Source organism: Puma concolor, chromosome A2 (assembly GCF_028749965.1).
Source record: "Puma concolor isolate L17-30 chromosome A2, mPumCon1.1.hap2, whole genome shotgun sequence".
Classification (NCBI taxonomy): Eukaryota; Metazoa; Chordata; class Mammalia; order Carnivora; family Felidae; genus Puma; species Puma concolor.
In genome coordinates, this window is record NC_141668.1 from 48,278,269 (window position 1) to 48,301,206 (window position 22,938).

General features: G+C 42.5%; 1 protein-coding gene and 1 non-coding gene across 3 annotated transcripts in view; one reads left to right on the forward strand and one right to left on the reverse strand.

Moving 5' to 3' along the window:
• The window catches only part of ZNRF2 (zinc and ring finger 2), a 98,719-nt gene extending 76,852 nt beyond the window's left edge, over nucleotides 1-21,867 (reverse strand). The window contains exon 1 of one of the 2 annotated variants that reach the window (XR_015245875.1): nucleotides 20,607-21,867. Coding sequence is in view for 1 of the 2 variants with exons in the window: in XM_025929301.2 (XP_025785086.2) it covers nucleotides 20,607-21,078 (472 nt within the window). In the remaining variant the exon portion in view is untranslated. The remainder of the gene's footprint in view (nucleotides 1-20,606) is intronic. The other variant, XM_025929301.2, reaches the window with a different exon arrangement.
• LOC112867150 (U6 spliceosomal RNA) lies at nucleotides 15,789-15,896 on the forward strand. The gene has a single exon (XR_003224191.1). It is a non-coding gene; the product is annotated as a U6 spliceosomal RNA (small nuclear RNA).
• Nucleotides 21,868-22,938: the final 1,071 nt, after the last annotated feature.

Below are 22,938 nucleotides of genomic sequence, written 5' to 3' on the forward strand. Positions count from 1 at the left end.
CATGGCCTAAAGCAGTTATTAAAAAGAGTGTGATACTAATTGAGGAATTTCCACAGTATTTTAAGTGGGAAAAGATGCAGACAAGCACCCATATAATTCCATTTTCGTAAAACAATGACCACAAAATCCCTATAAACGTGTATTTACTGTATCAATGGATATCAATGGATAGCTTTCAGAAGCTAAACACTGGGTTAGTTTATCTTGCAGAATAAGGTATGGGTGTGGGGGAGAAAAGGGAAAGAAAGCACCCCAAAACTGGGTGTGCACATATACACATGTAGAAAGACATATGCTGACTACTGTACAAAAGTGCCAGTGATTTATTTATCTATCATAGGGAGTGGATTTCCACATTTATTTTTTTTTTTTGTTTTATGTGTTATTTCAAGTTTTAATAATAGTATACATTATTCTCTTAACAGGCTCCATGCCTGGGGCGGGGCAGGGGCTTGAACTCACAACCCTGAGATTAAGAATCACATGTTCTACCAACTGGCCCAGCCAGGCACCCCAGTACACATTATTTTATGGTCAGGAAACACCAAGGTGGATATTGTCATTTTGGGCAAAGTATTTCTGGGCTCTGGAATAGTTAACATCTATACAAAAAGAGTCCTGGGTAGTCAGTTTATAAAGTAGAGAATAAGTCACATAATGCACCAGGAAAGCTTTTCCCAAGGTGCATGCTACCATCAGTGTTTCTCATGCAGTTATGTGCATACAAATCACCTAGGCATTTTCATAATGCAGATTCTGTTTCCAGAAGTCTGAGGTGGGGCCTGAAATTGTTTCTAATAGGCTCCCAAGTGAAGGTTAATACCATTGGTCCAGAAAATGAACTTCAATTAGCAAGGTGGTAAGCAACTGTAATGCACCATGCCTTATACTAGGCACTTTTGCAAATGTTGTATCATTTAATCTTTATTACAACCTTCTAGAGCAGGTTTAATCATTTCCATCTACAAATGACTAAGTTGAAGCTCACAGGGCAGCAGAAAAATACTGACGACAGAGGGAAATAATGCCCCTGGGGTAATTTAGTTAATGAAGCCCCCTTTGGAAGCTCCTTCTATGCTAAACACATTTTTTGCTTTTAAGACACTTTTCTTCCAGCAGGAAAACAACATCATAATCTAGCAGAGTTCTGAGTTTATACATCAAGGCAAGATGGAAGTGCAAATCACATACAAAAGTGAACACAAGATACAATTCCTGGACCAGGAGCATCAGCAACACCTGGAAACTTGTTAAAAAAGTGCAAATTCTCGTGCCCCATCCCGAATTTAATTGAATCAAAACTCTGGGGGTAGGAGGGAATCTCAGGCCCACTGAAGTGTGAAAACCACAGAACATCAATAAAGGATTACTGGGGGGGGGGGGGGGGAGTTACTATGAAATTAATTTGGGAAATGAGGAATTAAAATGAGTTATTCATATTTCTTTACTGCAGACCTTGAATAGGTTACAAACTTGCCTATCTACATACAGAGCTCTTCCTTCCAGGAGAATCTTATGGGAGAAGTGTTCAATAGGATTAAACTGTCAAGGATGCTATCTGAAGTAGGTATTGCTCCTTGGGACCAGAGTGCACCACCCAGAGCCAAGCCAGACAGACTTGAGCGTGAATCTGAACTCTGGAAGTATGAGTAATGGGAGTACAGGAATAGGAACAGAGTAGCCATGGTGGTGACACCACTACCAATTCTCTTCTGTTTATAAAAATTACAGGTGTATTACTGTTGACACAAAGCAATACATAATAGAAAGCAGTGTTCCTACTTGCCAGAGATAACCAACTTTTAATTTACGGATAACACCTCTAGGCCTTTTTTCTTCATTACACATATACACTCATTTAGTAACAAAATTACCAAAACAAACCACATACCATTTTTATAATCATTTGTTTCCAAGCTATGTCTCCACTAGACTATGTGCTCTTAGGGAACAAAAGTGTCTCTCTCCTTTGCATTCTCAGTACCACAAAACCTATGTAGCCTACTGCAGCAGGTATTAAATATTTAATGATTGAGGGGTGCCTGGACGGTTCAGCCAGTTAAGCATACTACTCTTAGTTTCGGCTCAGGTCATGACCTCGTGGTTTGGGAGTTCGAGCCCCATATCTGCTGCGCTGATAATGCTGAGCCTGCTTGGGATTCTCGCACTCCTCTCACTCTGCCCCTCCCCTGCTCACGTGCTCTGTATCTCTCTCGCTCTCTCTCTCAAAATAAACTTAAAAAATATTTAATGACTAAGTAAGCAACAAAGAAAAAATCAGATTATGTACGACAGTAAGAGAACAAGTTTCCTCTACCCCTCAATTTTAAAGTCAGCTAAAACACAAAGTATCTAAGCCCTGTGCTACCTTTGCTACTGAAGTCCACTATCACATTTTCCTATATAGCATAAGGAGTATTTTTCTCTAGTCCCTGCCACATATGACACTACTTTTTAAAAATGACTTAAGATGTTCAATATGTGCATACAAAGCAAAAGGATAATGTCAATGGGATGGTAGACAATTTGGTACCCAACAGACCAACTTTTTGTGGAGTAAGAAGCTTGTCAAATTTCTCAAATTCCTTTATAGTGCTGGACTCCCAGGGGGAAAACTGCTTTCAGAACACCAAGGAAATGATGCTGAGAGCACAAATTCACCACCACCTCTGAACAAAGTGAAACCACCTCCTTCTCTGAACAAGCAACAGCAGGTAACTTTCTACAAGTACCATCAGGATTCCCTTTAGTGCACTAGCATGCAAGAGGGCTGCTGACCTAATCATCTGTTTTTATACTGTACATTTAATTGTCTTTGTGGAACCTCTAATAATGAAAATCGCCTGCACTAGTATATTCAAATTTTTAAAAATGGACACGGCTTTTTATTTAAAAATTAGTTTACCTCAGAAAGTGAAATCCAAGAAAATGAAAAATGAAGGTCATAAAGCTACTTTTATTGACTTCAAGGTAGAACTTGTTCTCACCATAACCTGTGACCCTTCCAAAAATAACATATCAAGAGTGAATGCAGCTAACCATACTCCCGACTTTTAGGAATTTTCGTCAAGCCTGTTTACTGGCTTTTTAAAGCACTCTTCCCCAAGGCGGTACATGCATGCATGCACGCGCACGCACGCGCACACACACACACACAGGAATATTACTCAGCCATAAAAAAGAATGAGATCTCGCTATCTGCAACATAGATGGACGTAGAGGGTATAATGCTAAGTGAAATAAGCCAGACAGAAAAAGGCAAATTACCATATGATTTCATTTTTATGTGGAATCTAAAAAAAACCAAAAACCAAAAAAAATAAATGGACAAAGAAACAAGCAAAAAACCAGACTCTTAAATACAGAGAACTGGTGGCTGACAGGAGGAGGATGAGGGGATGGGTGAAATGGATAAAGGAGATTAAGAGGTACCAACTCCCAATTATAAAATAAAGTCTTGGTGGGATGCCTGGCTATCTCAGTCAGTACAGCGTGTGACTCTTGATCTCAGTGTCCTAAGTTTGAGCCCCATGTCGGGGGCAGAGTTTACTTAAAAATAAATAAAAATAAAATGAAGTCACGGAGATGAAAAGTACAGCACAGAAAATAGTCAATATTGTGATGGTGTTGTACTGTGACAGATGGTGACTGTACTTATCGTGACAAGCACCAAATAATGTACAGAACTGCTGAGTCATTATGTTGTATGCGTGAAATCTAACACTATGTTAGTTATACTTTAATAAATAATAAATGACTTAACGAGCCAAACTCGTAGAAACAGAGTGGTAGCTGCCAGGGCTGGGTGGTGGAGAAAATGAGATGTTGGTCAAAGGGTGGAAACTTCCAGTTACGAGATGAGTAAGTACAGCATAGTGGCTATTGCTAGTAGTCCTAACATTAGAGTTGAAATTTGCTAAGACAGTACATCCGAAATGTTCTCTCCACCAAAAAACTGGTAATTATGTGAGGTGATGAAATGTTAACTTTATCTTGATCATCATTTCACACGTACGTGCATCGAATCGTCACACTGTACACCTTAAATTTACACAATGTTAGGTCAAATTTTATTTTTTTAATATATAAATAAAAACACTCCTCCTCCTAATTACTAAAGGAATCCCCCGGCTGATGCTCTCCACCCCTGTCCCCTTTCTCCACCCTGAAGGCTACAACAGATGAGCACATCCTTCTCTTCACCAGTCTCCTCTTTGGGGAGTACAGATTTCACATCTGAGAGTGGGGACAGTCCACCTCGCCATCACAATAGCCACAAGAACTCCCTTTGCTGATTCCTCTTGCATAAAGGCTGAATTTCTCTTTGGCCAAGCTGTTATTTTGGAGTACAGGTGAGTTGTACACAAAACTTAATATGAGACCTGACTCATTTATACTTATTGGACTCGTATGAAAACAAAAACAAGTTACAAGCGTAAAGAAAATTATGCCTGGCCATTGTCTACTGAATTTTTTAAAGTTTACTTATTTATTGTGACAGAGAGAGGAGAGAGCAGGTGGGGAAGGAGCAGAGAGAGAGGGAGAGGGAGAGAAAAAGAATCCCAAGCAGGCTCTGCATGGCCTGACGCAGGGCTCAAACTCACAAACCCTGAGATCATGACCTGAACCAAAGTCAGATGCTCAACTGACTGAACCACCCAAGGCGCCCCCTGAATTTTTGAAAAAGTTTTATACTAAACCAAAAACATAGTGAAGTTCCAACTCTCAAGTTTTTGTTCAACCACTTCCCTACTTGAAAAATACTGACCCTAAAAATAAAGTTCCCTGAACTTTGTCCTTCTCCTGAGAATTGACAATTTGCAAATAAATCAACCACTATATCCTGCTTTGCTATAGTGAATACCATCTAAAACATTTAATGGCATCCAAAAACTTTGCCAATCAGATAACTGAAAGAATATACCAAGTAGGGATAAATTTAAGCATTAGTTTTTTCAAGTTCAGTTTATCTTGAATTTTAAGATATTTACACAATCATGCTTTCTACTACATATCCATCGAGTACTTAGCATATTCTTAGTTTCGGTGTGCACACATTACAGAGTTGCACAGCAAGTGGGGAGGGAGTAGCATGAAGGGACAGAGCAGGATAATGGCAGCAGTTAGGGAAGAACTGCATGCATCTTTCCAAGGTCTTCCATTTCTAACTTACTTTACAATTGCCCCAAACCCTCAACGTCAAAGAGGACTTGCTGTATGACTCCATTTATATGTAGTTCAAGAACAGGCAAAACTAATCAGTGAACGTAGAAACCGGTAATATTAATCAGCCTCTTGGAAGCAGGGTGAGAATGACTGGGAAGGAGCATAAGAGAACCTTCCAGGGTGAAGAAAATGTTCTCTACTCTGATGGCGTGTTAATGTATTTGTCACTGTATTTGTCAAAACTCTTCAAACCGCACATTTAGAATCTGTGCATTCCAACGTCTGCAAATTAACCCTACGTTCTTAAGGAAAAAAAAGTAGTTACTTCCTTTCCACAAAGAGGTCTGTCAAAGAAGTGACAACTCTGCTTTCAATCATTCAAGAGACTAGATCTGATGATCACTGCATTTTTTTGTTACTGGTTTTTTGTAAACCCGTCCACTCATTGTCATTGCTTCATGTATACAGCCTAATCCCTGGAATCATGTTAGGTTACATGGCAAAGTGGAATTAAGGCTGCTAATCACTGATCTTAAAATAGAGAGATAATCCTAGATTATCTGGGTAGGCCCAACTCAATTACAAGGGTCCTTAAAATATGGAAATGAGGCAGAAGAGTCAAAACCAGAGAGAGGTCAGCGTGTGAAAACCTGGCCCAATACTGTTCCCTTTGAAGACAGAGGAAGGGGTCCTAAGCCAAGAAATGCAGGTGGTCTCTGGATGCTAGAAAGAGACAAGGAAACAGGTACTCCCTCAGAACCTCCAGAAGCAGCCTACAAACACCTTGGTTTCAAACCAGTGGGACCCATTTTGTACCTCTAACCTCCACAGCTGTAATAAATTTGTGTGGTTTTAAGTCATTAGGCTGGTGGTAATTTGTTACAACATCCATAGGAAACTAATCCATAGGATGGAATGAAAAAAAAGCAATGACCTGATTCAGAGTCATTATGATTTATACAACTTAAAAGCCAAATTTCTTTACATCTCAGTTTCCTCATTTATGAAACAGGGAAACTATGTTCTCTGCATCTTACAAAGATGCCTATATAATTTACTTGAAAATATAGAGGGTATCCCCTGACCCCCACCCCACGTGCTGCCTGTGTCCAGATTCTCCCTCCTGCCCCTCCAATGAAATAAAGCCTCCTACCCCCCAAAAAACAGAGTATATGTAAATATGTTTTTATCAACTATAAAATGTCTACAGATGTGAGCTAGTAAATATTACACAAGGTCAATATTAACAAGGTAACCCTCATGCTGGGATATAAAGATATATTCACTATGTTGTATACACATATACAATTAAGAGTTCTATAAACAAGGCTTCGTTGATATTTATTGAACTATGTATTCCTGAAAGTTTTAAGTCAAAAAAATCATTTAAATTTCTAAGAAATCTCTTCAATGGTAAATAAATAAATAAATAAAGTTAGCTCTGCACCCAACATGGGGCTTCAACTCATGACCCCAAGATCAAAAGGTGCATGCCCAGGGCTCCTGGGTGGCTCAGTCAGTTGAGCATACAACTTCAGCTCAGGTCAGGATCTCTTGGTTCAAGGATTCAAGTCCCTAGTTGGGTTCTATGCTGACAGCTCAGAACCTGGAGCCTGCTTTGGATTTTGTATCTCCCTCTCTGCCCCTCTCCTGCTCATCCTCTGTTTCTGTCTCTCTCAAAAATAAATAAACATTAAAAAAAAATTTTTAAACAGTTGCATGCTCTACTGACTAAGCCAGCCAGGTGCCCCTTCAACGGTAAAATTAAAAAACATTTTTTAAAAGTTTATTCATTCAGGGAGAGAAAGTGCAAGGTGGGGGGAGAGGGGGGGGAGAGGGAGAGAGAGGGAGAGAGAGGGGGAGAGAGGGAGGGAGGGAGGGAGGGAGAGAGGGAGGGAGGGAGGGAGAGAGGGAGGGAGGGAGAGAGGGAGGGAGGGGGGAGAGGGAGAGAGGGAGGGAGGGGGGAGAGAGAGAGAGGGAGGGGGGGAGAGAGAGAGGGAGGGGGGGAGGAGAAATCCCAAGCAGGTGTCACACTGTCATCACAAAGCCCAACGCAGGGCTTGAACTCATGAACCACGACATCATGATCTGAGCGGAAGTCAGAAGCCCAACCCACTGAACCACCCAGGCGCCCCTCAATGGTAAAATTTTAAAAGAACTAAGTCTTCTACTACATACTTCTCATTCCATAAAGAACACATCACATAGCAATTTATAAGGATACTATACATATAATAAATTATTAGAATAGAGAATTTAATATTTATAGAATTATGTCACTTAGAGTTATGGTCAATTTTACATCACCTTTAATAAAACAGAAGAGGAATGATCTGGATAAATACCATTCACACAATTTTTAAAAAATTAGTTATTACCTTTGGACTTCTCTCATCGTACTGCCACAATACATATTCTCCCTCTTCTTTCCATTCTTCATTACTTTTAAAGAGTTTAAATGTTCCCAAATAATGGGACAGACACAAATGGGGGCCTATAGAATTTAAATCCCTATGAAACTAGCTCTAATATATCTAAGATAGCTAAAAATCACTCCCCAAAATCTTGCCATTACTAAAGGCCCTTTCTTCTTCACTTATAGGAAACGAGAGCTTAGCATTTTAATAATTTAAATTCATAACCCTGTGCCATTAAAATTGACACAATAAATCTAATTCATAAAAATTTAAGTCAATAACCTGAGAGGAAATATTTAAAACATATAAACAACCCAAAACTAATTTGTAGAATATATAATGAACTACAAATCAATATAAATAAAATAGATGACAACATAACAGAAAAATGAACAAAGTCAATGAGTAGGCAATTCAAAAAAGAAATATACATGGCTAATAATATATGGAAAAATGCTCATTTTCACTAGCAATCAGGAAATGCACATCAAAAGTTTTCATCAAGTGAAATGAAGGAAAAATAGCATCTAATACCAGAAAAGCTATGGAAAATTTAGTATTGTCATATATGGTACAAAGCAGATTACTAATGCCTCTGAGAAGGAGTTTCAATATTTATTAAAAATTAGAGTGTGTATACCATTCAATCAGAAAATTCTACTTCTAGGTGTCTGTCTGGTCTTTGTTCCTAGGTTCCTGGCACAGAGCTTCTGAAACTCTTGGAATTTCCCGAGTGATAAGAATGTCTTCACTATTCACAAGCCCCCTCGGTGACATGTGACTTCATGCTACTGAGACAATTCAGAATGGGGGCTAGTCACCAGAAAGACCAACCCTGTGAGTGAAGGCGTGAGGGGCAATGAGCCAGGCAACCTCTAGGGAGGAAAGAGGGTCAGAGATTAAGCTAATCATATGGCCAATATTTAACCAACCATATCTACGTAATAAAACCCAAATAAAAAGGGACACCTGGTTTGGGGGAGCTTTCTAGTTTGTGAACACACAGTTGTGGTAGGAGGGTAAGGAGAAAGCAGGAAAGCACTGTGTTCACGATCCTCCCAGACCTCACACCGTGTCTCTTCATTTGGCTGCTCCTACTTTATATCCTTTATAATAAAACTATAGTCCCATGTATAGCATTTTCCTGAGTACCATGAGTTATTCTAGTGAATTCTCAAACCTGAACAGTCATGGGACCTTCCCCTGCCACCCCAGTTCCTCCAAATTTGTAGTCAGCTGATCAGAAGTACAGATGGCCTGGGAACCCCAAAAGGTAACTGAATCTGAAGTGAGGGCAGTCTTCAGACAGTGCCCTTAAACCTGGAGTCTGACATTAATTCCAGAGGGTTGATGTCTGAGAAAGATCCATACATGTGCACATATTCATAAAGGTGTTTTTTACAACACTGGTGAAGTGTAAACGTCCTAAATGCTTACCGACAGAAGAAGGGTTAAACTACAGTATATATGCAGATTATGGAATAGTAAGTATGCGGCAGTTACAGAAGAGTTACACTCCTATGTCCTCCCACATAAAAAGTTCCTAAACCCATTAAAGAGAAAAAAAACAGGTTTCAGAAGATAGTACGCCCCCGCCGGTCTTGTCAATAAGCTCGATCACAAAATTTCATACAAATGAAACCGTTTTTCTCCAAGTATGTGAATCAATTTACCAAAAAGTTAGGAAGTACACATACAAAACAATCATAATAGTGACATCTGGGGAGTGAATGCATCACCAGGGGAGTGAAAGTGACTTTCATTTTATCTGAACCGTCAAAGTTTCATAAAAATGGATTCATATGTCTTAGGCAATTAAAAAAAAAAGAGGACTTCCAGTTAAAGACAATTGCCTGAACATATTTACCAGCCTCTGCTCAGTTCAAACATCCTACTAAAATCTGTAAGAATGTATTTTTTTCAAGGAAATAAGCCTATAAAAGATAGAGGGGATAAAAGGGTTATCGTTAGACTACAGAAAGAAAAGCAGTGGCAACTTTCATCACAGAACTAGGAAAGCAGAAAAGCAACCAGATTTACAGCAGGCACATGAAGTGGCAGGCGCGAGAAAAGGACTACAAAGAGAGTTACTCCGAGTCTCTTTCCAGTTGTCCTCCCTGACTTGCAGCAACTAGGCAGCTATCCCACCCCAACCCTGGCATTAGACTGGAGGTTTGTTATTTGGAGGGAGAAAAGCTTCTGGACTTGGGGACAACAGGAATAGTGACAGGCAGAGGTCCCTACTGATAACGAATATGAAAATTAAGTGGAAAGTACCACACTGGGTGTTAACAGTCCCGACTTTCTTCTCCTCCGCTCCTAGAATAGAGGTATAAAAAAGTGCATCCTCCAGGCCAAAAAGAAAGAGAGAGAAAGAGAGAGAAAGAGAGAAAGAGAGAGAAAGAGAGAGAGAGAGAGAGAGAAGCCACTCTGGAAAATATGACCAATTCAAGAGAAAAAGACACTAATTCTTAGGAATTTCTTAATTCCTAAGAAAAAGGGCACAGACAGATAACCCTAGGTGTTCAGACAGCTTCCAATCAGCTTTTTAGTGCTTTAAAAATGAGTGAGTAACCAACCCACGATCACCAAACATTTGAAGAAAGAACCTAATGAAAGACTGAAGTCAAACAGAAAAAGCAACTGCGAAGAAACTGAGTAATTGGGAGGGTAAAAAAAAGCATATGCATACACACAAACACATGTCATTAATAGTCTTAGGAAAAGATCTTGTACCCACAAAACACAAACAAAATGTATGAAAAAATTCACAATAAAAAACTCTCGGAAATTTTAAAAGATTACAGAAACAGACAAAAATCAACTAAAGGATTAGAAGATAAAAGCTGGGGGGAAAAATCCCCCCTAAAGAACAAAAAGATATAAAAAAGATAAAGCAAAGGATCACTCTATATCCAACACTGAAATAATGAGAAAAGAAAATGGTGGAAGAAATAATCACAGAAATAATTTTTAAAAACTACCCAAAATGAAAGACCAGAGTTAGCAGATTGAAAGGACCTACCAAATATGCAGTGCATGAACACAGAACCATTCCAACACATGTAATATCGTCTTCCCACTTAATGCTATTTTGCACTGTGTTTCTATCATTTGCCACTGAAAAAGTCTTAAGACTCTATGACCACAATGCAACACTTCTAGGGAACACTAGAAATAACAAAAGGGCAGTAAGAACAACAGTAAATTTCCCACCAAAACATGTTAAAGCCACACTTTAACTCCTCGCTAAAAGAAAAAAAAATCTAAATGTAGTGAACAAAGGGCACCTGGGTGGCTCAGTCAGTTAAGCGACCAACTCTTGATTTTGGCTCAGGTCACGATCTCATCGTTCATGAGATTGAATCTGCATCAGGCTCCGCGCTGACAGCACAGAACCTGCTTGGGATTCTCTCTCTCCCTCTCTGTGCCATTATCCCTTGTGCCATTATCCCTTGCTTGAAGAAGCAGCCCTTTCCAAAGGGCAATTCACCAATAAACATCAAATGCCTTGAACAAATGCATACCTTTGGTTCAAACAATGCCACATCTCTGATAAATTTTTAAGAAGTGACTGGAGAAACATAAAACATTTGTGAGTCAGGGTTCTGACAGCAATAGTACACGGTGACAGCGCCCACTGCAAACAAACTGTATAAAACCCCAGCTCCCCTCTCACTCTCCCTCCTTCGCATATCTGGTTGGTAAGAACAGGAAGGACATCAAGAATCTGGCCAGTCCACACCGCCTCCAGCGCTACCACCCTGGCCCAAGCCACTGTTATCTGCTGCCCTGATTTTTTTAACTCCTTACCTGAGTCTTGCCCTCCAGCATCCACTCTCACATCGTGGCGGAGTAATCCTCTAAAGCCCAAGTATGAGGAGAGGGGGGCACTGGGGGACCCAGTCAGTTAGGCTTAGGCATCTGACTTCAGCTCAGGTCATGATCTCATGGTTTGAGTTCAAGCCCTGTGTCACTCTTGCTGTTAGCGCAGAGCCTGCTTCAGATTCTGTCTCCCTCTCTCTTTGCCTCTCCCCTGTGCGTGCGTGTGTCCTCGCTCTCAAAAATAAACATAAAAAAAATTTTTTTTAAGCCCAAGTCCAGTTATGTCAATCTTCTGCTCAAAAAACTCTCAAATGCCTCCCCATCTCTCCCTAAAACAAAAGTCAAAACACCAGGTCAGTGGTTACAAGACATTTTAGGATTCTGTCCTACCCAACCCCTCTCTGCTCTCACCTACAACCCTCTGCACTCCAAATATACTGGTTTCACAGCTGTTCCCAGGACACATCAGGTACATTCATTTCTCAGGGCCTTTCTAGAAATTGTTCCTTCTGCCTGGGTATGCTTTTCTCCTGGAGATCCTTCATGGCTTGCTCCCTCCCCTTGGTTTGAATGTCAACCTTGTCAGTGAGGTGATCTCCCAAACATTATTTAAAACAGGGGCAAGCCTCCACCCCACAATCTCCGCTCGCACTGTCGTATAAGTACCGCGCGCTAACCGATTGCGCCACTGGAGCTCCGTCACCCCACAATCTCTATCCACCTTCCCACTCCATTTTTCCCCATTGCATTCAACACTCTCTGACACACTATGTTTTTACTTGTTTACTGTCTCCCTAGAGTAGAAAATAAGGTACCTGAAAGCAGGGACATGTGTTTTATTTCTTCACTTCTGTATCCCTAGGACAGTGAATGGCAAAATAGGTTCTCATTAAATGTTTATGGATTGAATTTTGGAACCCTGAGCAGTCATTAAAAACCACGTTATAAAAAATTCAAAGTGATGGAAGAAACTGATGAAGTGGAAACAGGGTGTTATCAAAGAATATCAAACCCATATATCAAAGAAGAAATCACAAGAGAAATTAAGCAATATTTTTAACTCCAAGGTAAAACCACTTCACAATTTGCGGGATTCACCTAAAGCAACTCTCATAGGGAAATGTGTAGCCTTACAATCTTACATTAGAACATGAGAAAAGTTTAAAATGAAAAGTATAGAATGAATGTTCCAAAAACATGTATATGAAAAAGTAGACATCGACATTTTCTTCTAGTTATTTCTGGTGGCAAGATTATAAGTGATTTGCTATTTCTTTTGTGTGTTTTTCAGCATTTTCTGATTTTTTCTAATCAATATTATTTTTATAATAAAAAAATATTTCAATCAACTTCTTTTCCTTGGGTTCAATTCTAATGGCTGTTCTCCTACTCTGCTTGTCTCTTAAAATTCTTGTTCCCCAGGCCTCCATGCTTGCTCAATTTATATTCATCCCATAGTAATTTTGTCCATTTTTTGGCTTCACTTACAATCTGCTGATTATTTCTCAAATTTTTGTAATGTTCTACATTAGTGACGTTCCAACTGCTTAAAGGATACTTCTAAATGGAACTCCTATAACCACGCAAAATTTAAGCAGGCCTAAAAGAACTAGTCATTTCCTAAAATTTCTTCTTTCCTTTTTTAATATTGGTTAATGACATCACTATGCATCCAGGCTCTCAATCCTACTGGTTCCACCTTAGAAATCTTAATCAAATCCAACTTTTCCTCTCCTTCACCAATGCCATAATTTCAATTTAGGCATCTTCCACCAATTATAGTCTAAAAGAGTCCTAGCCTGGGGCACGTGGGTGGCTCAGTTGAGCTTTCGACTCTTGATTTCAGCTCAGGTCATGATCCCAGGTAGTGAGATGGAGTCCTGGGTTGGGCTCTCAGCTGAGTGAGGAGGCTGCTTAAGATTCTCTCCCCCACCCCCCCACCTTGCCTGTTCACGCACTCTCTGAAATAAAAAAAATTTAAAGCAAGAGTCCTCCTAGCTTATCTTCCTGCTACCTCTCCCCTCCTAACAACCAACTTAATCATGATTAGCAATGTCATAAACAGTGTCACAGACTGCACACTGCAGTACTCAGGAAGGTTGCCATCCATATCAACTATGATAGGAGTGTTGCTACTTTAAAACTTGGTTGGTTAGGTAAAACAAAGGCACAGCACTATAAAATCCTTCAACAAATGGTCCAAACCGAGTTTTCCAGTTTCATGCTCTCATCAGTCCTCCTTACACACTACAATCCAAACCTTTCAGTGTACCCTATCAAAATCCAAGGCTTTTGTGGATTCTTTAGTCTATAGCGTCTCCCCTGCATACAACTTCTAAACCTTTCAAAATACAGTTCAGGTGTTACCTTCCTCTGTGAAGTATTCCTTACCTGAGACAACATACCTTACAAAGCATTTTGTAATAGTCTTATTATGGCACTTGTTACAATATATAATAATCTCAAATTCAACTGGGACCTGAGCAAGCACAAGAGAGGCCAGGTTTGTACCCCTGACAACTACAATGCCAGCCCTTAAAAAGAAAAAAGAAAAAAATTATGTTTACTAAAGCAACATTTACCACATTCATTATTACAACTTTTCTAAAGTAAATAAAAAATGAATTTAAAAATAAAGTTAGAACAGTTCCATCTTTAACTGGCCAAACGAAGTCTATAACCAAAGGTGGTTACACTTTACGATGGTCACATATGATCTCTGCCTTCTGAAATTTACACCTGTCATTCCCTCCCCTTGAGTCTGAGCAGGGCCTATGACTTCTAACCAGTGGAAGCAGTAAAGCAACGGGCTGTGTGTGATTACACGCACGTATTTACGTAAGAGTATAGCATCAGTTCATCTTGCTAGACTTTCTCCTTTGCTGGCTTTGAAGAAGCAAGCTGCCATGAGCTTAGCAACCATGAGGAAATCAATTTTACCAACCAGAGGGGGCTTGAAAGTAGATGCTATCCCAGTCGAGTCTTGAAAAAACCCAGTCCTAGCATACCTTTATTGCAGTCTTGCAAAAGAACCACGCTAAATTGAACCCAGATTCCTGACCTATAGAAACCGTGAGATAATAAATATGCATTGTTTTGGTCAGCAAAATTTACAGTAATTTGGGGCATCTGGTTGGCTCAGCCAGTTAAGCACCCGACCCTTGATTTTGGCTCAGGTCATGATCCCAGGATCGAGGGATCAAGCCCTTCTTTGTCAGGCTCTGCATTGAGTGTGGAGCCTGTTTTATCTCCCTCCCTCTGCCCCCTCTCCCCTGCTTGCACTCTAAAATTTAAAAAAAAGGGGGGGGTTCCTGGGGGCTCAGTTGGTTGAGTGTCCAACTTCAACTCAGAACTCAGGTCATGATCTCGCGGTTCATGGGTTCGAGCCCCACGTTGGGCTCTGTACTGACAGCCTGAGCCTGGAGCCTGCTTCTGATTCTGTGTCTTCCTCTCTCTCTGCCCTCCCATGCTTGCACTCTGTCTCTTAAAATATAAAAAAATGTAAAAAAAAAAAAAAAAATTATAGTAATTTGTTAATAAGGAGCATGGAAAACATATAATGAGAACCTAAGGTATTTCTGAACCCTTTGTTGTTTACACAAAAGACATGTTTTCCCCAATTTCTAAACACTTAAACAAGTACAGAACAAATTTAAATCATCAGTTAATACCAGTCAAGTGCATGCATAATTAAAACATTTAATTTTTAAATTAAAATACTTTGCTACATAAAACTTTGCCTGTATTTCTTTTTTTTAACCAAATTACTAATATACCCAATTGTACATATACCCAGTATATGCAATAAGTATAATATTAAGGCAATTCTCCTTATAAACACAGAATAAATAATCAATACTTTAAAAGCTAGTATCTAGGGGAGCCTGGGTGGCTCAGTCAGTTAAGCGTACAACTTTAGCTCAGGTCATAATCTCATGGTTCGTGAGTTCAAGTCTTGCATCGGCCTCTGCTGTCAGCACAGAGCCTGTGTGGGATTCTCTATCCCCCTCTCTCTCTCTGGCCCTCCCCCCTCCCAAAAATAAACATTAAAAAAAGTTGGTATCTAATGACACTGGTAACCAAAAAACAAATAAGAACCCATTTACTAGTTACCAGGCAAAGCAATCAAATTGGAGGGGGCTGGGGACTTGCTGGAGGCACCATCCTTAGTGAAACAACTGTCTTTGCAGCCAGCAAAGCATCGGAGGTACTTAGGTCAGACAGCTTTCCTATCAGATGATGCCCGGTGCAACACAAACCACCCCTCCCTCCAGCCCATCTTCTACCCTGCAGTCAAGAGAAGTTTCCAGGGGAAAAAGTAATAAAATAAAGCTGGAGGTAGAAGAGAGGAGGGAAAAAAAGAACTGTCAAAATATTCCCGTGCTCCCTTCGGCAGTCCCTATACTAAAACTGGAATGATACAGACAAGATTAGCATGGCCCCTGCACAAGGATGACACTCAAAATATTCCCAATGCAGAAACTTCTAGGTCAGAGTCCACACTTTAGCAAAGCATACAATGCAAGGTATCTTCTACGGTGTTTAAAGACACGTGGGATTACAAGTGAGAAACACTGGGCCACCTGGGTGGCTTAGTAGATTCAGCCTCCAACTCTTGATTTCTTAGGCTCAGGTCATGATCTCACATGGTTTATGAGATCGAGCCCTACAAGTCAGGTTCTGCACAGACAGTGCCCAGCCTGTTTGGGATTCTCTCTCCCTCTCTCTGCCCCTCCCCCACTCATGCTTTCTCAAAAACATTTTAAAAAAGAAATCCTTAAAAAAAAAAATGTGAAAAAATATATTAACCACCAGAGTTCTTGTTCTTTTGAGAAGTGACAGAGGTGGTAGTTTTAAGTGTAATTTTGCTTAGGAAAAAGCACATATTTCTATTCTGCCACACTGCACAAAGATTTTCAATTGAATAAAATTCAGCGAAGGAAGATTAATCACAACATCCCAAATTCAAACATTTTTGGCACTAGATAACTGGTAAGAATGAGAACAATTCAGTAACAACTAATGAAGATAATCAACTACCTTAAAAACCTTCACCTATCTTGAAGATTAAGAGAAATAAATCTGCCTGGAAATACAGGTTTTATTTAACATATTCGTGTTAAGAGATAACATACACTCCAACATAAGGAAGCAAGTTTCCTCAGGAACAAGAGGCGCCTGAATTACAGACTACTGAAACACTCAAGGACACAACTCAAGCCAATTAGAAGGCCAAAAACAATTGAGTACCACCAGTTAATTGTCCAGATTAATTCATTTTACATGGTCACTTCTAGGTGCATGGATAGGTTCTAACAGAAGCCCACATGATTTCTCCAGAAATAATCTCCATTCACTGGTATATTTGTATACTCCAATTTTCCTTCCCCATCCTTGCTAGATCATTAAAGACTACTATTCTACCACTCACAATAATTGATTTTAAGTTTATTTATTTTGACGGGGGGGGGGGGGGGGGAGAGGGAAAAGGAGGGAGAGGCAGAGAGAGAATCCCAAACAGGCTACGTACTGTCAGCACACAGCCTGACACCGGGCTCGTTCCCATGAACCTTGAGATCATGACTTGAGCAGAGATCAAGAGCCAGATGCTTAACCCACTGAACCACCCAGGTGCCCCCATAATAATTGATTTTATGAACACCAGCAACTTAATAGGGAAAATATAGACAAAAAGCCGAAAAAATCCTAAAATGCCACCAAGGCTTTTAAATTATTGGCCTATATATCAGTGAAGACCTGTTTTAAAACAAACATGATAGCCAAGAGAAGGCTTTTGTTCATTTTAATAGTATTAAACTCAGCAGTCATAAAACAAAAGAAACATCCTTCAGTTCTAGGGAATTTCTGTAAACTAAAGTATCTGGATTAAGCACCTCTCTTCAGGTTTTCTCCAGAGAGAAATAAGAAAGTATACACAGCTAAAATGCACATTCAAAACATAAAACCAACAGAGAAAACTTCATGCAATTTGGTTATTCATTATGACGAAACTAGCAACAATTCAACCTGTTAGACTAATATTAAAAAAAAAAAGTGGTACCGTTTAGATTTTCCTTTTCCATAAATCACATGACATCCTAAAAGAGAGTAACAATTTTGAATCTTATTAGCACTGTATTTTCTTATTAGGAATAATGTAAACATCAATTAAGTTTTACAAAATTACAGCAAAACTTCACACTAATTCAGAAATAATTCCTTTTCTCAATTTTCAGAGGGCCTTACTTTATATACACCCAAACATCTGTACAACCTGTAACTGAATAAACACATTAATACCATAATACATACTAAGAAATTAAGTCAAAATGAAGTATAATCAAGTCTAATTTTTAAAATAAGGTTCATCATCTGAAAAATACATAAAAAGAAGATAAAATTCATCTGGTTTCCTAAATCTCAGGATGAGGAAAATCTTGCTTCTATTAAATCTCCCTGATGAACCTATCCACTGAAATAGAAGCAAAAATCTCATGAAATCAAATGCCACTACAAAGATGTGTTTCTGCATAAGTGTGCTCCATCCACTTGTCTTAACTAGGATTCAAGGTAGTGGCATACTGATTTGTTCCTACCATACAATAGAAGCAAGTAATTTCTCTGATCCCCTTCCAGGCTCTCTCAACTGGGGTTCCTCATCTGAACTACCAAGCACAGATAATTTGACCGTTTTCTCCAATTTCCCAAGAATGATACATAACTAGAATCGTTCTAAATGCATAGTAGAAAAAACTGAATTAGCTGCATACATCAGAGAACTTAGGCCATTAGGATGCCATTCTGTATACAGACCTGGAAGAAATACTGCCACAAGTTCCACAGTGTTACTGTGTTATTAGGCTCCAGTCATCCTAACCCCCAAGGTATTTAAAAACAAACAAAAAAACAAAACTAGGTGCACAAAACAAAACTAGGAACTTCAACAAGATAAATTTGCTTTACTTCTACTTTTAGGAACCAGGTCTTTTCATTTGCTAATTTACTATGAATTAATAGCAATAGCATGAATGTCAACTATCTTCCCCTGCTCTAAATAGAAGGGTTTTTTTTGTTTTGTTTTGTTTTCTTTTTTGAGAAAATAAACCCATACAGATCTACTGACTCTTTGTTAAAGGAAATTACCAGCTCGTTAAAAAAGGGATAGTAATCAGTATATTAAAGAAGTGAGATATTAATTTGACAGGCTTTTTCGTATTCCTTTAGCAAGCTTTTAAATACATTTTTTGATGATCATAACTGCTAAATGCAGTTGCTTTTTCACTTTAAGATTTTTTTTAACTTTTTTTTTTTTTAATGTTGATTTTTGAGACAGAAAGAGAGCATGAGCAGGGAAGGGGCAGAGAGAGGGAGACACAGAATCCAAAACAGGCTCCAGGCTCTGAACTGTCAGCCCAGAGCCCGACGCTGGGCTTGAACTCACAAACCATGAGATCATGACCTGAGCCGAAGTCAGATGCCCAACCGACTGAGCCACCCAGGCGGCCCTAACTTTTAAAGTTTATCTATTTAACTTTGAGAGAGAGACAGAGACAAGGAGAAAGAGAATCCCAAGCAGGCTCCACACCATCAGCGCAGAGCCCAACACGGGGCTGGAACCCACAAACTGTGTGAGATCATGACCTGAGCTGAAATCAAGAGGCAGATGCTTAAACACCTGTGCCACCCAGGTGCTCTTTAATCTCCCATTCTCAAGAAACTCTTGTTACTCCTCAATGTAGTGACTACAGCCGTGTTAATTACAATCAAACTAACCTTCAACTATGTTAATTATGATCAAGCCACAGTAAGGACGGCACTAGTTCTTTTTCTCAAAAAAGGAAAAGCTTTTAATGGCCCAATTTTAGGAAATGTCAGTATTTCTACTTACGTATCAAAATTATAACAATTAAAGGTAGGTAAAGAGTTATTCTATATTGAATGTGCAAAGCAGCATTAAAAACATGGAAAAAACTAACCATGACATTCTCGTTTTCAATTTATGCTACCATGAATATTGATAGTACAGAACATTAGGGCAGATAAATAACATTATTGAACATTTCACTTCAACTCAAATCTCTCACATTTGGAAACATGAATAAAAGGGCCACAAAAATGGAGGGGATAGTGTTTTCACTGTTCTAGCTGCGCTCACTTGTGAACATAATGCAATGATATGGGGAGGTTTATCTTCTATAGTCAGCATCTCTAATCAGATTAAACTTCAATTTCTTTTCATGAACTGGGAAGGGAGGGGTTTCTTGATTCATTTACTGTATTAACCGTTTTGAGGTAAAGTAAATCACCACTGAACACACGAGGCGGCCAAACTCCGTTTCCTCAGATCAAGTGCACCCTTCCTCTGTTTCTACACAAAAGCACATCATTTCGCTATTAAAAATGTCCATTTCTAACAAATGACTTTTCCTGAACTCTTGTCAACACTGCTTTTCCGAAGCACCTCGGCTCTTACTGCATCTTTTGGGCAGAGTCCTGATACTCAGCCTCTCTTTAAGAAACTGGTTTCAATGTTTAAAATGCCCTCCTCCTCCAAAGTAAGAGGAGCTCGCATTAACCATTACCTAAAGTCGCAGTTCACTGGAGTCAAAAATGCATTTTTTTCATCACACATTCAACCCATTCAACTGCTCGCAGTAGGTGTGGCTACTGACATAGACTTAAGAATTACAGTTTTATATTAACAGCCAGTCCAAAGGAGAGAACTCCCTCCTTTCCCAAATACTCCCACGTTCCTTGGAGACCCTTTGACTCTTGGCCTTTAGAAAACGCTCACCACTTGGGTCCCCAGTTAGCACTACGTTTGGCAATGGGTCTTCCCCTCACTTCCTGATACTAAAAAGCCACAAGCACGAGGGCTGCAGGGTCGGTTTGTTTCAAAAACAATCTTTGCTCCCTGCACCCCAAGGGGAAGACGTGTGCCTCCTCTGCTGGGGACCCACTCTGAGGCGGGGGTGCACCCGGTGTCTAAAACCCAAAGCCCAGGGCGCAGCGGGAGCGGCGCCGCCAGGGTTAAGCGGCGCTTTTCCTCCCCAGAGGGGCGAGCGGGCCGCGAGGCAAAGCCGCGGCGCTCAGGCTGAAGGAGAAAAGGAGAAAGGTAAAAACCCAGCGCGGCCGCGGCCCACGTGCCGCCCGCGGGAGGCAGGGAACCGGGGAGCCGGAGAGGGGAGGGAGCCGTACCTCCAAACATGTGCGGCGAGAGGTGAGCTGGTAAGGAGCCGATCACCAGGCGCGGTCCGCCGGGGCCCCCGCCCGCCGGCCGGTCCCTGCTGCCGCCGCCGTCCTCGGGGCTGCTGTGCACCGAGTCCTGCGAGCCGTACGGGCCGCTGCTGCTGTTGGGGATGTTGAAGGAGGACTGCGCCGCGCGGGCCGCCGACGCCACGCTCCCCCCGGCCCCGCCGAGGGAGCGGCTGCGCGGGGCCGCCGAGGCCGCCGCGGCGCCGCCCGAGGCGCTGGGCTGGTGCGCGCCGGACACCTGAGCCGGAAACCTCCCCGGGGCCGCGGCCCGCGCCCCTCCGCCGCCACCGCCGCCGCCGCCGCCACCGCCCGCGGTCCCATTGGCCCCTCCGCTGCTGCTGGAAGGTAGATCCGAGCCCGAGTAGGCGCGAGTGCGGCCGTTAGCAGCGGCCGGGCCGCTCTGCTTGGCGCCCATGTCCGCCCAGCCCCGGGCCGGGCCCGCGCGCGGCGCCCGGAGCGCCGGGAGGGCGGGAGCGAGCGCAGGAACGAGCGGGAAGGGCCGAGGCGCCGCGACCCGCGCAAGAAGAAGCCCGCACGTCCAGGACCGCCGCCCCGCGCCCCGAAGGGCGGTAGGCGCCCGGCGCGCTCTTGTGCTCGGGGGCGGCGGGCGAGACCGGTGGCCTGCGGGAGGTCGCAGGAAACGAGGAGAGGCGGAGAGGAAGGAGGTCGGGCTGCGGCGGACGCCGCTCTCTAGCTCCGGCGGGAGGGGCGGCTCAGGTGGCTGTGCGGCTGCCGCTGGTTTCGGTTCTGGTGCTCCGGGACGGGCCGCTGCCGCTCTCTGCCGCCGCCGCCGCCGCCGCGCTCTGCGCCCGGGGCCTCGGTACCGCCTCCTCCCGGGCGGCCGCAACTACCGCCGCCATCCTCCCGCTCACACGGCGGCTCGCGGGTGAGTGGGAGGCGCCCGCCCAGACTCCGCCGGGGCCACCTTCCCTCCTCCCCCAGCCACCCAGCTGTTATTAACGGAGAAAGAGGAAAAACGGGTGGCGCGTGAGGGGAGGACGGAGGAGGGAAGGGAGGGGCGGCGCGCGCTTCCCGGCAACCGTCGCCGCACTCCCCCCCGCGAAAGAGGGGCGGGGGGGGGGGTCTGGGCCACGAAGGTGGGGGTGCCCAGTAGGGGAGGAGGTTCCCCGGCCTTCACACCGGAAGGCCGAGGAGCAGCGCGGCTCCAAAGTGCACCGGGCCGGGTGTTTGGGTCGCGGGCGGTAGCCCCACCCCCACCCCCTCGCGCCGCCCGGCGGATTGGCTCCCGCCGGCCCGGCTCCGCCTCCCCCGGCCGCGGCCTTCCCGCCCCGGCCCCGCCTCGCCTAGGTACAGCGGTGTGGTAGGTGCTGCCACCCGTGGACTCGGTGATGGACAGGTCGTTGGCTCCGCCCCCTCCCCCAGGGCGCGCCCCCTCCTTCACCGCGGGGCCTAAGCGGATTGGAGGGATGAAGCCCCTCGGGGCGCCAACCAGAAAGCGGCCCCTCCTCTTGCACGTGGCTCCAGGACCCTGGGTTACACCGGCTGTAGGAACTTCACGTTTTCCCAGCTGAGCCTGGGAATGGCTGGGTCTTGGGGCCGGAACTTTCAGTTTGGGTGGGTGTTAAGGTTCTCTTTGGTATTATTCAGAGCATCTCTTTTCAATAAAACAGAAGTTCAGCAATATTGATGATAAGACTATGAACAGCGAAAACAAAAGAAATAACCAAGAAGGCAGAAGCCAGCTCCATCTTAATTAGACCTATCCCATAAAACTGCTGGTGGAGGAAGCGCAGTTGGAAGAACGAAAGATAATCGAGCCTGACCTTCAGTAGTAAAGCAAAAACTGTGGTGCAGAGAAAGCTACACCCGATTTAGGAGACCAGGGGTCTGGGTCTGGGAGCAGAAATAACTTACATGCAGTAAGCAAATTTTACCTTTTTGGACATTCGTTTCCTGACCTGGGATTAAATCCCTAGGGCACCCGCAGCCTTAAAATGCAATAATTTCTCTAGGGGCCCCTGACTGGCTCGGTCGGCAGACCGTGGGGGGGTGTGAGTTTAAGCCCCCAGGCTGGGTGTAGAGATGACTTAAATAGATAAATAAACTTTAAAAAAAAGATCCCACTATGTCTCTAAAATGGAATTTAGGAAAATTCTCTTCGATTCATTACTGTGATGTAGTATCTTGGTGACAGAGCATGGTCTGGAAATTCGTTTTGAAAATGGCTGAAGTGTCCTCTCTTGTGAAAATAGCAACCGGTATTTTTGTACAAACTGTAAAAATAAATCTATTTTTCCCATATTTGTAATGTCAT